The 12,659-nt window shown below is 63.7% G+C and overlaps 1 protein-coding gene and 2 long non-coding RNA genes across 3 annotated transcripts in view; 2 read left to right on the plus strand and 1 right to left on the minus strand.

Moving 5' to 3' along the window:
* The first annotated feature begins 188 nt into the window (after positions 1 to 188).
* LOC115505337 lies at positions 189 to 1,880 on the plus strand. The gene is made up of 3 exons (XR_004343132.1): positions 189 to 243; positions 381 to 499; positions 1,668 to 1,880. It is a non-coding gene; the product is annotated as an uncharacterized LOC115505337 (long non-coding RNA).
* A 1,100-nt stretch (positions 1,881 to 2,980) lies between these two features.
* Positions 2,981 to 4,205, minus strand: LOC115505100. Its single transcript, XR_003965917.1, has 3 exons — positions 4,100 to 4,205; positions 3,960 to 3,992; positions 2,981 to 3,841 (listed from the first exon to the last, which is right to left on the minus strand). It is a non-coding gene; the product is annotated as an uncharacterized LOC115505100 (long non-coding RNA).
* A 554-nt stretch (positions 4,206 to 4,759) lies between these two features.
* The window catches only part of KCNN3 (potassium calcium-activated channel subfamily N member 3), a 90,427-nt gene continuing 82,527 nt past the window's right edge, over positions 4,760 to 12,659 (plus strand). The window contains exon 1 of the mRNA XM_030302506.1: positions 4,760 to 5,905. Coding sequence (XP_030158366.1) covers positions 4,982 to 5,905 — 924 coding nt within the window. The 5' untranslated portion in view covers positions 4,760 to 4,981. The remainder of the gene's footprint in view (positions 5,906 to 12,659) is intronic.

Below are 12,659 nucleotides of genomic sequence, written 5' to 3' on the forward strand. Positions count from 1 at the left end.
GCCCTCCATCCACCCATCCCTCATCCATCCATCCATCCAATAAACCTTTATTGAGTATATCCTTGCTTAGCTCTGGGGATACAGAAAAAAATCAGGCCCCTTCTCTGTGCTCATTGAGTTCACAGTCTAGTGGGAAAGACAGCCATATAAGCCACAAATCATTACTTTCCTTAACCCCATTTTCAGACAGTTCTACCTTTGGCAGTAACAGTTTCCACAGACCACGGATTATGGGACTTTAAGGTCAGTGATCTTAGGTATCATCTCTTCTACGTCACTCATTCTACTGACGGGGAAATCGTGGTGGTTATTTGTTGTGGAAAATACTACAATGTCCTCTTGTTGGCTTCTGAATGACCTCTCCTGGATTTTAATTTCAGTTCAGTTCACCTTTATGAAGCATCTACTATGGGCAAGATCTGCAGATACAGTGATGGACAAGACACCATTTCTATCCTCAAGAAGGTCACAGTCAAGGGGGAAAAGGACACACAAACAGGTAACAGCCACACTGCTTGATAAAGACGGGGACAGAGCACAGGGCGTGAAAGTATAGAAGAAGGGCCCCTGATCTGGATTTGGGGAGCTCAGGGCAGGCTTTCTAGAAGGAAGGCCTGTGAGTCATCTCTTGAAGGGCAAAAAGAAACCTGTTAGATGAAGAGGACAGAAGGGCACGCCAGGCAGAAGGAAGCATGGCTTGGCGGAGGACCTGGAAGCGGGTATTATTGGGGCTTAAGGGGGGAGGCGGTGGGGCGCGAGTGGAGAGGAGGTGGGGGCAAGGGGCAGCTTGGTGTGGGGCTGGTGGCCAAAGGCCGTCTCTTCCTTCCCGGGCTTGGTGAGTGCAGCCTCACTCGCTTCCCCTGAGCCCAGAAGCCCCACCGCACCCGCTGGCCTTCGTCTCTAAACGGGTGCCCCTCTATCTATGGTCCCTTGCTTTATTGAGCTTTGCAGATACTCCATGTTTTTACTTTGCAAAGGGAAGGTTTGTGGCAACCCTGGGTCGAGCAAGTCTATCGGTGTCATTTTCGTAACAGCGTTTGCTCCCTCTGTGTCTCTGTGTCCTCTTTGGGTAATTTTTGCAACATTTCAAACTTTTTCATTATTACACTTGTTATGGTGATCTGTCATCAGCGAGTACGACTTGTTGAAAGTTCAGACGATGGTTAGCAGTTTTTAGCGATCAAGCCTTTTTCAAAAAGATTTCAAGTAATCTCTATGCCCAGCATGGGGCTCGAACTCACAACCCCGAGATCGAGAGTCACATGCCCCCTGACGGACTCAGCCAGGTGCCCCGCGATAAAGTATTTTTAAATTAAGGTATATGTGTTGGTTTTTGTAGACATGATGCTATTGCATACTTAGTAAACTATAGTGTAGTGTAAACATAACTTTTTAAAAATAAAGTTTATTTATTTTTGACAGAGAGAGAGATGGAGAGAGCGAGCGTGCAGGACAGAGCATCCCAAGCAGGCTCCGTGCTGACAGCACAGAGCCTGACGTGGGGCCCGGACTCACAAACTTGGAGATCATGACCTGAGCCGCAATCGAGAGTCGGACGCCTAACCGACCGAGCCCCCCGGGCGCCCCGAGGGAGCATAACTTTTATGTGCAGGGGGAAGCCAGAAAATTCATTGGCTTGCTTTCTTGCGATATTTACTTTCTTGCAGGGGGCTGGGACCGAGCCCGAGGCGTCTCTGAGGCGCCTGGAGACTGAGGAGGCCGATTCGCCTGAAGGAAGGAGCCCATCCTGTGGCTCAAGCGCCACCACCCCCGCGAAGCCTCAGGGTGCTACCTCCGCCTTCAGCGAGCCGTACTGTCTACACCACACTTGGGATCTCGGTCGCGGCTCCTTCTCATCCACGAAAGTGTAGCCTCTGTGGTGAGACCATAAGCTCCTGAGGGCTGCCTGTGATCACGTTTAGTTTAATAAATACCAAGAAGACCGAGCCCTACTGGTGTGGATTTCGGGACACGTGGAAAGTGCTGGGGCTTTGGGGCTGGATTGGATTCTGGCCATGCCACTAGGTCCCCGTTAGTAACCGCGGGCAAATTTTAAAACCCGCCTGCTGCCTCAGTTTCCTCCTCTGTAGAATGGCTGATGGCTCCAAGTCACCGGTTGTTCTGAGGACCTGGGTGTAGCTGGGGGCTGGGGGATGGGCTGGGGCTTCCCAGCAGGGGGGCTTCGGCCACAGCAGTGGAGGGCAGGCGGGGCGGCAGGCCAGGGTGGGGGAGCTGATGCCATCCGGGCCGGGCTGAGCCGCTCCCAGTGTGGTCCGGTGGGCTGGCCCGCGAATACCCGCTCGCATCTGTCCCTCCCCCCAACCCCGAGAGGCGGGGACCCCACTTTTATCTTGTTTTGTTCGAGGGGGAAGCTGAACATCAGAAGGCAGTTAGCTGCCTGTGGTCGCGCGGCCACCGTGTGGCAGAGGGGACTCCAGCCTGGGCTCTCGGCCACTAAAGCCCGGGCTCTGCGCCCTCCCCACTCCAACAGGGCGGCCGCGCGGAGGAGCCGATTCCGTGGCTCCGCTGTCCAGCTCCAGCCATTTCCAGAAGAGTCTGCAGTGGACCTTCGGCTCTGGCACAGTTTGGTCCCCCCACGCTGTCCGTGACAGCAGGACATAGTCTAACAGTCCTTGTCTGGGTCCAGGGGGCACAGCCGGGAGGATCGGAGGCGGGAGGCTGGCCCAGAAGGGTCAGCTGAAGCGGGAGGCAGGTCACGGTGCCGGAGGGGGCACGGAAATGCCCAGGAGCCTGGCCCTGAAAAATGATTCTCACAGCCCAGATGCTGTATCTGGCGCTGAGAACCGATGCTAACGGCACGTTCTGCTACTAACAACTAATTTATTAGGAAATCATTAAGCCTAACAGGTGCTTTGTCTGGGGATGGGGGTGGGGGGAGAAGAGCAAGAAGACAGAGGGGAAGGGGAGGGAGGGCAGGGCAGGGCATGCGGAGGGCGGGTGGGCTCTGGAGGGCCTGCACGGCCATGGGCAAGCACGGGAGACGCCAGGCGCGGGTCTGACCCCGGCGCTATGGCTGGTGCCGGCGGGGTGGGGGTGCAGGGGGAACGACCACGTCGCTGGTGATAACAACAACCATCGGGATTATTGTGTGCAGCCGTACTCGGGTTTCTGGGGTTGTGGCTTAGATTACAAGTAATATTTAGCTCTTAATCGCAGCCAACAGGGATTGCAGAGGTGAGGCCGGCACGCAGAGGGCTCTCTGGCCCGTTTGTTGGGAGCTCTGTCCACCTGCAGCTCGGCATTCAAGAGGGCTGCTTTAGAAACCCACTGTGTGTGCGTGCATGCGTGTGCGCGTGCACACGTGTGTGCACACGAGCATGCTTGTGGGCCAGTGCTCGCTCACCTATGTACACACATGTGTGCACATACCGGGGTGTATGGCTCTCCTGCCCTTCCCCTTCCTGGACAGAAAAATCATTTCTCCCTCTGAAACCCCGGCTGTGCCCGGGGATCCCTAAATCAGCTGCGGTTAGAAGGGGAAATGAATTCCGCTCTGCTCCCATCCCTTTGGAACTCCCTTTGCACACAGTGGGAGCTTAATCGATACTTGATGATGGCTCTGAACCTGGGAAGCGGGCAGCTGTTCCCAGCTCTGACTCTCAGGGCCCCACAGGGCAGATCAGGTGGGGGAGTGGCCACGGCGGGGGGTGGGGGGGTGGGGATGGGGGGGGTTCAGTCTTCCTGCCAGACGCCGTGGTGACGCCGCGGCGCCCGGGAGCTGCTGTTTCACACGCCCTGCTGTGGGAAGGCCAGTTTTCCTGCAGACCTTCTCTGGTTCCTTCCCAGCGCGCGGGCCGCTTCGTGGAGGCCCCGCTTTGCCCTGAGCAGCACAGTGGAAAGGCGTCCGGGCAGACGGGATGGCAGCTGTGGGTCCCACCGACCTGGGTTCAAATCCCAGCACCCTCCACCGGCCCGGTGACATCTGGCAATTTACTTACCTGTGCTCGTGTGATCTGTTCTTCGGTTTTCATCTGTAAAAGGAGAATGATGACATCATTTGCACGGGGTTGAAGTGGGGGGTGGAAGTCACAAAGAGGCGCCTGCACGCTTACTGCCGGCGTTCAGCGGGTGAGCTTACCCGCCTGGGGTCGGCAGACTGGGGGGCCCGTCTGCTCTGTGACCCCTGGAGCTGTAGCTCAACGTCTCGGAGCACCAGGCTGTGAACTGGGGACACCAGGCCCACGTCCCCGGGCGTCTGGGGTCGACCTGCGGTCGACCCTGGCCGGTAACGACCGGCGGCCTGCCCGCCCCACCCCCGCGTCAGGGTGCGCAGCCCCCTCCTTGCGAGGCCCCGCTCCTCCTCCCCAGCGCGCCGCGCGCGCGCGCGCGCGCACGTCCCCGTCGCCTCGCGGGCTTGTGCCACACCTGTCGCCGCCGAGAGGGCCGGCCCGGGGTGGGGGGGTGGGGGTGGGGGTGGGAGGGGCGGCGGAAACTACAGCTCCCAGCCCTCGCTGCGCGGCCCGGGCCGGGGGTGGGGGGGGTGGGGGGTGGGGGGGGGGGGGGGTGGGGGGGGGGCGGCGGGCCCCTCCCCCGGGGAGGAGCCCGCGCGGGGGCGGAGTCAGGAGGCGGCGGCGCCCCGAGCCGAGCCAATGAGCCCCGCTGCCACCAAGTGGGCTGGGCCTGCAGCGGAGCGCTGGCCGCGGGAGGGGAGAGCAGAGCTGTTGAGCCCGCGAGGAGCGAGGCTGAGCCTGGCCGTGCGCGCTCCCAGAGGGCCGCCTCCTGAGACGGAGTTCCTTCCCCGCTTCTTCTTGCCCCAGGCCCCTCCTGCCCAGGGCCATGCACCCCTGAGTGGCGGCGTCTGGACCCCGGGCAGCCCCAGAGAACCGGAGCCAGAGAACGAAGACGGGGCCAGGACACCTGCCGGGGGCTTGGATGCCCGGCTGCCTCTGAGGACATCTTTGGAGCGAGGGTGGCTTTGGGGTGGGGGGTTGTGCCGCAGGGAATCCAGCCAGGCCCCAAGATGGACACTTCTGGGCACTTCCATGACTCGGGGGTGGGGGACCTGGATGAAGACCCCAAGGGTCCCTGCCCGTCGTCCGGGGATGAGCAGCCGCCGCCGCCGCCGCCGCCCCCAGCAGCCCCCCAGCAGCCCCCGGGACCCCTGCTGCAGCCTCCGCAGCAGCTCCAGCAGCAGCCAGCGCGTCCCCTGTCTCTGCTCGCCCAGGTCCAGAGCCAGCCCGTCCAGCCCGGCCTGCCGCACTCCTCACCCACGACGCTCAGGGGCCCCCCTTCGGCCAACTCCACCGCTGCCCTCCGCCCCTCCTCCAGGCAAGGCAGCCAGTTCAATCTCAATGACCACTTGCTCGGCCACTCTCCAAGCTCCACAGCCACAAGTGGGCCCGCTGGCGGCGGCCGGCACCGGCAGGCCAGCCCCCTGGCGCACCGGCGGGACAGCAACCCCTTCACGGAGATCGCCATGAGCTCCTGCAAGTACAGCGGGGGGGTCATGAAGCCCCTGAGCCGGCTGAGCGCCTCCCGGAGGAACCTCATCGAGGCCGAGCCCGAAGGCCAGCCCCTCCAGCTCTTCAGCCCCGGCAACCCCCCGGAGATCATCATCTCCTCCCGGGAGGACAACCATACCCACCAGACCCTGCTCCACCCCCCCAACGCCACCCACAACCACCAGCACGCCGGCCCCGGCCCCGGCCCCGGCCCCGGCCCCGGCCCCGGCCCCGGCCCCGGCCCGGCCACCACCGCCGCCGGCAGCGCCACCTTCCCCAAAGCCAACAAACGGAAAAACCAAAACATTGGCTATAAGCTGGGACACAGGAGGGCCCTGTTCGAAAAGAGGAAGCGTCTCAGTGACTATGCTCTGATTTTTGGGATGTTTGGAATTGTTGTCATGGTGATAGAGACCGAGCTCTCTTGGGGTTTGTACTCAAAGGTAGGGCTGCAGCTTCTCTTTATACCTTGAACAAAAGGAATATGTAGGTAGCAACAGAGAGAGAGAGAGGGGAGAGAGAGAGAGAGAGAGAGAGAGAGAGAGAGAGGTGGATGGAGAGGAAAGGGAGAGAAGATTGATGGAGGGCGGTGGTGGGGAGAGGCGTTTGCTCAATTAGATGGAGCGCTCGAACTTGGCTTGCTTTCCCAACCCCGGGAGAATTCATTCCTCGCCTTCTGGGGGGAGCACCCCCCGTGCACTGTGTCTGTTGCAGACTCTGTGCCGGGGAGGTTGAAAGAGTCCCTTCTGAGAAACCGCTTTCCTCCTGGCTCACGCGAACCAAAGCGGAGCCCAGCGGCTTCACGCACCAATTAATTACACTCTGCCTTGATGTGCCTGCCAGTCCCCGCGACTCCCCCTCCGCTCCCGCCCTGCTCCACTCCATTTTCCCGAGGATGGAAGAGAAATAAATGTCTGGGTGGGGGGTGGGGACTCCATGCCTGTCCCTTCTCTGCGGCTTCTCCCCCTCTTCCCAAGTTTCTCTTTTCCTCCTCGTCCCCGACAGACTTTGGGCAAAATAGAAACGCACCCGTGACCCGAGCCTCCCGGGGGGGGGGGGACGGGTGAAAACAGGGGCGGAGGGAACCCGCGGTCCTTTCCCTCGGGAGAGAGCACTCAGAATAAAGCTGCTGCCGCCTGACGAAAATGGCTACAGGTGTCCCCAGCAGAGCAGGTGGGTGCTTCCGTGGCCTGAGCCCCGGGGAGCACCTCTCCCTCAGATGGGCTGACAGGGCTCCCGGATCAGTCAGGTGGAGCGTGTGCGCAGCCGGGGCGGCTGGTGGCTGGGCTTCAGCCTCAGGCTCGGAGATCACGGCCTTTGGCGGGGGCGGGGGTGGGGGTGGGGGTGGTGGTGGTGGTGATTCCCGGCAGGTGGGTTCCTGCCACGCTCGGCCTGCTGGGGGCCCTCGTGCTGCGGGCTGGAGGGCTCGGGGGACCCGGGCACTCATTGGACAAGCGGATTTCTTCCCACTCTACCCCTCACCCCCGATTTGTTGTTGGGGAGGAGGGTGTGTGAGTGCATGTGTGCGTGCTGGCCTGTCCCTTGGATTTCTCTTCCTATCTGTCATTTCGGGCAGGGGGTGGCTGGGAGGGGTTCAGCTGTTGGAGGTTTCAAATAGAGCCTGTTTCAGGCTGGGCCCAGCTGCTGTGGGGCTGTCACATTCCTTGTTGAGATCCAGCCGCAAAAACCTAGGAGGTGCTGATCGGGTTTCCCTGTCCCCAGCCTCTCTCTCCAGCAGGGCACGGGCAGAGCCGTCAGGCCACCTGAGTAGCCAGGACCCAGACTGCCTTCTGCGCAGAGGGTCCCCCAGGGCCCCAGCTGCTCAGAGGGGGCCGCCCCAGCTGGCTGCATGTCCGTAGCACGGGGTTTGAGCCCCTCAGAGAGCAGAAGTGAGCGGGGTTCCCGGCAGTAACAGCTCACTTAGTCATGCCCGAAGGCTGCAGCTCTCAGGGCCGCCTGGGGGGGGGGGGAGGGCGCTGGGGGGGGAGGGGCTGTCCCCCTCGGCGGGGCTCTGGCTCCTTCCAGCCACCCGTGGGGACCGGGAGCCGTCACCGAGGGAGAATGATGAGGGCCCCGGGACTAGGAGGTGGGGGGAAGGGGAGACACCAGCACCCCAGTGACCCCCGGGGTCGGAGCTCTTCGGAGGACCCGGCTTGGGGCAGGTCTGTGCGCGTGGTCTTCATGTCACAGGAGGGTTGCCACTGGCGGGAGAGGGGCCGGGGCAGGGAGAGGGCCTCACCCGGAGCCGGAGGAGGCGGGGTCTGGTGTGGAGCAAGGGTCAGGGGGCCAACGGGCTGGTGTCCCCCGCTTCTAAACCGCTGGCGCTCAAGGCGGCACGAGGGGTTATGACCAGGAAGGTCCCGCTGGGCCCAGCCGGTGAGGTGGCTGCCTTGTGTGCCCCTGGGACAGCCCTGGCTGTAGAAACAAGGCTCCCTTTAACCCGCTCCCCTGCCCGCCAGGCTTCCCGTCTGCCGTCTGTGCATGGAGTCATTCGGGAAGCAGCATTTCCTGGGGTCTCCCGTGTCCGGGCCCGTGGACCCAGGAGGAGGGAGGCGGCTACCCCTCTCGTCCCAGACACAAACAGGATCGTTTTAGGGAATCAGAGTGAAGGTCGAATCCCAGCTCGGTCGCTTCCAGAGCTGTGGTCTCGGACAAGCCATGTAACTTCTGCGAGCCGGTCCCCCAGCTGTCGGTGGGGAGAGCGAACTTGCTAAGTGTAAGGCTCCAACACGGGGCCTCATGTCATTGTTATTAATAGTGGTGATGAGGGCAGAGAGGTCTTTCCCACCAACTCTGGCTCCAGAATCAGCTGGGCCCTTGACAGACTGGGAGCTAACGCTCGTCAGTGGCGCGAGAAGTTGCGTCTTGTCGGGGAGAAGTTCTGAGAGGGGCTGGAAGCACCTCCGATCGCGGGTGGGTGGTAGGGAGGGCACGTCTGCCCCCAGGCTCTACCGTGGCCAGCGGGTTTGGGCGAGGAAGGAGTGTCGCCAGCCGGGAAAGCTGGGCTGCTCTCTCTTTCGCCGGAGATCTCTGGGTGTCCGGTCGGCTTTGCTGACCCGTGTGGACGTAGTCCGGGCGGGCTGGTAGCCGTGCACGGGTGGGGGGCTTCCCGCTCACGGGCCCTCGGAGGGGTCCCCGCTGCTTCCCCGAGTGATGAAGGCGGCTGACGGGTGCCAGACCCGCAGCTTTCTGGAGCTCTCTGTTTTCCTCCACGGGGCTGCGGACCCCCCTTTGCGTCTTTGGCCGATACTTGTTGCTGGGGGAGAATCTGCACGTGGGGCTGGCTGTCTGGAGTCGGAACCTGGCCCTGCCCTGAGGCTCAGAGTTCATGCAAAAGGGAGCCAGAGTGAGGAGGTGAGAAGTCGGCCAGAGTGGTCCTCGGTCCCCTCCTCACAAGCCTGAGGTGACGCAGGAAAGGGGGGGGGGCGGGAGGTGGGCCAAAGCAGGGTCCAGATGGCAGGAGGGGTGGGGCCGTGAGTCCCCCCCACCCCGTAGCAGACAACGTGGCAGGGCCGGGGTTAGAGGTCCCGCCGAGAGCTCCCAGGGATGTGGTCTGTCACGTCTGTGTCCGTCAGGACGGAGGCAGCGATGCTTTGGGGACGCCCTGGCATTCCGTGCTCCTCCAGAGTTGGTCTGAGGCACACCTCCGGCTGTGCTGTGTGCACCGGGACCACAGGGCCCGGCCCCCTCCATCCCAGAGCCGAGGAGCCCCCAGCCCCGGCTGGCCGGTCCCGTGGGGGCTCCTCGCAGGGACCGCTGCCGGGGCGCCGGTGACTGCCTGCCCGGCCCCGCTGCTCTTCCCGCTGCCCCTGCCTGGCCTTGCTGCGGGGGCCGCCGCGGCCACGGGTCCCCCTGGCCCATCTCCTCCCACGCGTGGCCTCCCCCCCGCCCCGGCTCCGGCGCTCTTCCTCCTTCAGAACACCTGGGGGTGGGGGGGAGGCAGGCCTCTCCGCACGCCCAGGGGGGCCTGGGCTCCTGGCCGTCCGCGCTGCGAAGAAAACGGGGTCCCCTCGGGCCGACTTGTGGGGTGTCTTTGCTGACCTCACAGAGGTCAGGGGGTCCACCCTCGGCCTCCAGCCCGGATGACTGAGCAGGTTCGCGGGTCCCTGCGCGGGGAGCCCCTGTCTGCATAAGGGCAGAGGGGCAGCCGGGCTCGGCGGGGTGACCGGCCCGCGCCTCCTGCCAGACCCGGGAGCCGCGTTGGGCGGGTAGGTGGCGTGTTTGCGGACAGAGGCCTCGGGGTGCCCGTGCCTGTGGTTTCCGGTGTGTTGGCGCTGCTGAACGGGACGGAGCCCTCCGCGGACCCTCCTGCGTCACGGCCTGCAGGGCACGGCGGCAGGAGGCGGGAGGGTCGGAGCCAGGGGTCTGTTTTGCACCGAGGTCACGCTGAGTGTCTTGGCCCAGGGAGGACTCGTGAGCCGCTCTGAGAGCGTGGAAGCGAGGCCCTGCTCCCACCCAGGGTGGTGGCGACCTTATTTATGAGGTTCGCGAAGGCCTACGGCTGAGTCAAACGTTTGTAACCCCAGAGGGGACGACTCAACAGTACCTGCTTCCCCTTGGGCATCGTCACGCTGTTTGTAACCGTCCGGGAGGGACTTCGGGGTGCCTGCCCCCCCCCCACCTGCCCCCCAAGCAGCGTCCATCGCTGGGCCTGTCTGCTGTGCAGGCTGATCGGAAAGCTGGGGGACCCCCTCGCCTGCCCCTCACAGAGCTTTCGGGGAGGGGCACTGGCGAGGCCGCGGTCCAAAGACCGCGAAGGTAACTTCAAGACATTGAAGGTAAAGCAACGCAAACCGAAAGGAAATTCGAGTCACCGCCGTAGAGAAGCCACGGCCTGGATGGAAATGTAAAATCAGAAGACAGAGCTTTGGTTCTGTGGCAGTTATTGTAAAGCACATTTGGGGGAGAAAATGAGTACGTATGAGAGAGTGAGGTTGTGAGGGGGCAGCGTGGAGGCACCGCTGTGCTGGCTCAGCGTCAGGCCCGCCCTTCATTCGGACCTGTTTTCCTTCTCTCTCTTTCCAAACCCCGAAGGGAGAGGGAAAGAATCAGTCATTCCTCTTTAAATGATGAGGGGGGGATTGGGAGGCCACGCTGTTCCCGGAGCCGCGGGGAGGAAGTTCTGGGCCTTTTCTTCTGCGAGGAAAGTCTGGAGGAGGAGGCCAGGAGGAGGCCAGGAGGAGGCCAGGGTTCCGCGGCGCCCCCGGGCTCCACCCGGCCCCCCAGGGGCTCGGCTGCAGGCAAGGGTGCCGGAGGAGGGCTGGGGGCTGGCCCTGTGCCGGCCGCTGGGCGAGGGGGAGGCAGGGGCCGCTCTGTGCTCTGCCTCGATGGCTGTCCTCTGTCCTGGCTGGAGTGCTGGGAGGCGTGGGTGTGGTCCCGTCCCCTCATAGAGAAGTCCCCAGGCCCGACGCCGTCAGTGGGTGTCGGTGCTGGGGTGAGAACCCGGGGCCCTCGGCCCATCTGACTCCCGAGTTGAGGCCTTTCCTCGCCTGCTGCTGCCAGAGAAACTGTTTATGATTCCGCAGAGAGACAGATCTAGGTGGCCAGGCCGGAGACCCGCGTGCCCCACACTGGGAGGGAGGGAACTGTACCGGGGAGGGGCGGGGAGAGCGGGGCAGGTGCAGCCTGGGTGCCGGGTGGGGTGGTGGACAGGCCCCGGGGCGGTGCTGGAGGCCTGGCCGTACTGCCCCCGGGTGATGATGGACAGGGCGGGTGTGGGGGTTACAGACAGAACGAGAGCCCTCGCCGTGAGGCTCCCCGCCCCCCAAACCTGGCGCCAGCCCCGGGCTCTGGCCCCTGCCCTTCCTCGGGGGGCCTCTTCCTCCGTACCGGCCACCCGGGTGCCCACTGGGGGCGACCGTGGGCTCGGCTTGTCCACTGCTCACGGTTTTTCCGTGCTTTCAGCTCCTCGCGACCCCACCGTGGCCCTGGGGTCGCTACAAGCCGCTCTGTTCGCAGGTGGGAAGCGGGGTGCACAGGGGTGCGTGGGCGTGCCAGGTGCCCCTCTCAGGAGAGATGGTTCTAGATCCAGAGCCCAGGGCCCCAGCACCTGCCGCCTCCCTGTGCTGAGCTGCCACAGGCCTCTGCTGGGGGTTTGAGGGAGGGAACCTCCAAAAGCTTCTCCGTCCTGGTTCTGGAAATGCCTTCTTCATTCACCCTGGAGGCCCAGCTTCCTACCGCGGCGACGTGAGGCCGTGTTTGGCTCTGTGAGCGGCAGTGAGTGTTACAGAGAGGCTGGTCTGCTTCCCTCTTGCTTCTGACTCGCCGTGCAACTGTCGTCAGGGCCCTTCACCTCTCCGGGCCTCTGGTTCTCCGGCTCGGAAACGAGGGCAGGGCCCTGGCGCTGACCCCCACCCCGTCCCAGAGCTTTCTGACCCCACCGAATGTGCGTCTGTGGTGTTCCACTGCTAAGACCACACAGGCCACCGTCCTCCAGCTCTGTCCTCGGCCAGGCCCGCACCCAGGTGCCACCCACCCAGGCCGACCGCAGCGTCTGCTGGGGAGGCTCCCTGCGGACGGTCCCCGAGGGTTAACCAGACCAGAATGGGAGCGTCACGGGCAGCGGCCTTTCTGGGAACGAGGAGTCTCAGGAGCCGGGGCTGAGGGGTGCAGAGGCCAGGAGGGGAGCGGAGCAGGGAGGCCCGGGAGGGTTGCTGGGGCCACGTGTCGTCCTGGAGGCTGGAAGCAGGGAGCAGGATGCCTGCACCAGGGACAAGGGCGTGGGGGCCGTTTCATGGCGAGTTGGCGGGGGCCCTGCCCGCTGCACTTCTGTCCCCAGAGTTGTGCCGCATCGGCACGGCCGACCTCCCAGCGTGGTGGTTAAGGGCTCGGGCTCTGGGTTTGAGTTCCGACTTGGTGGAATGTGGTGGGGGGTCCTCAGGGAGTTTCCTGGATCTGAAACTCACTTCTCAGACGGCAAGAGGGAATCTCGGCCCTGCCCGTAGCACGGCACCCGGTGCAGAGCCGGGCGCGTACTCAGCCTTGACACGTGCCTGCTGCTGCTCTGGGGAGCCCCGCGCCGACATGGCGCGCCCGCCGACCCACAGCCACTCGGAGGACCGTGGGCGCGCAGGTCGCCTCCCACACCGGTGGCTCTGGAGCAGGTGAGCACGTGTGGCCTGTGCCCCCTTTCTGATGAAACCGATGCCCGCCCCCCCCCCCCCCCCCCCCCCCCCCCCCACCCCCCCCCCCCCTGTC

The sequence above is a fragment of the Lynx canadensis genome, chromosome F1 (assembly GCF_007474595.2).
Source record: "Lynx canadensis isolate LIC74 chromosome F1, mLynCan4.pri.v2, whole genome shotgun sequence".
NCBI classification, from domain to species: domain Eukaryota; kingdom Metazoa; phylum Chordata; class Mammalia; order Carnivora; family Felidae; genus Lynx; species Lynx canadensis.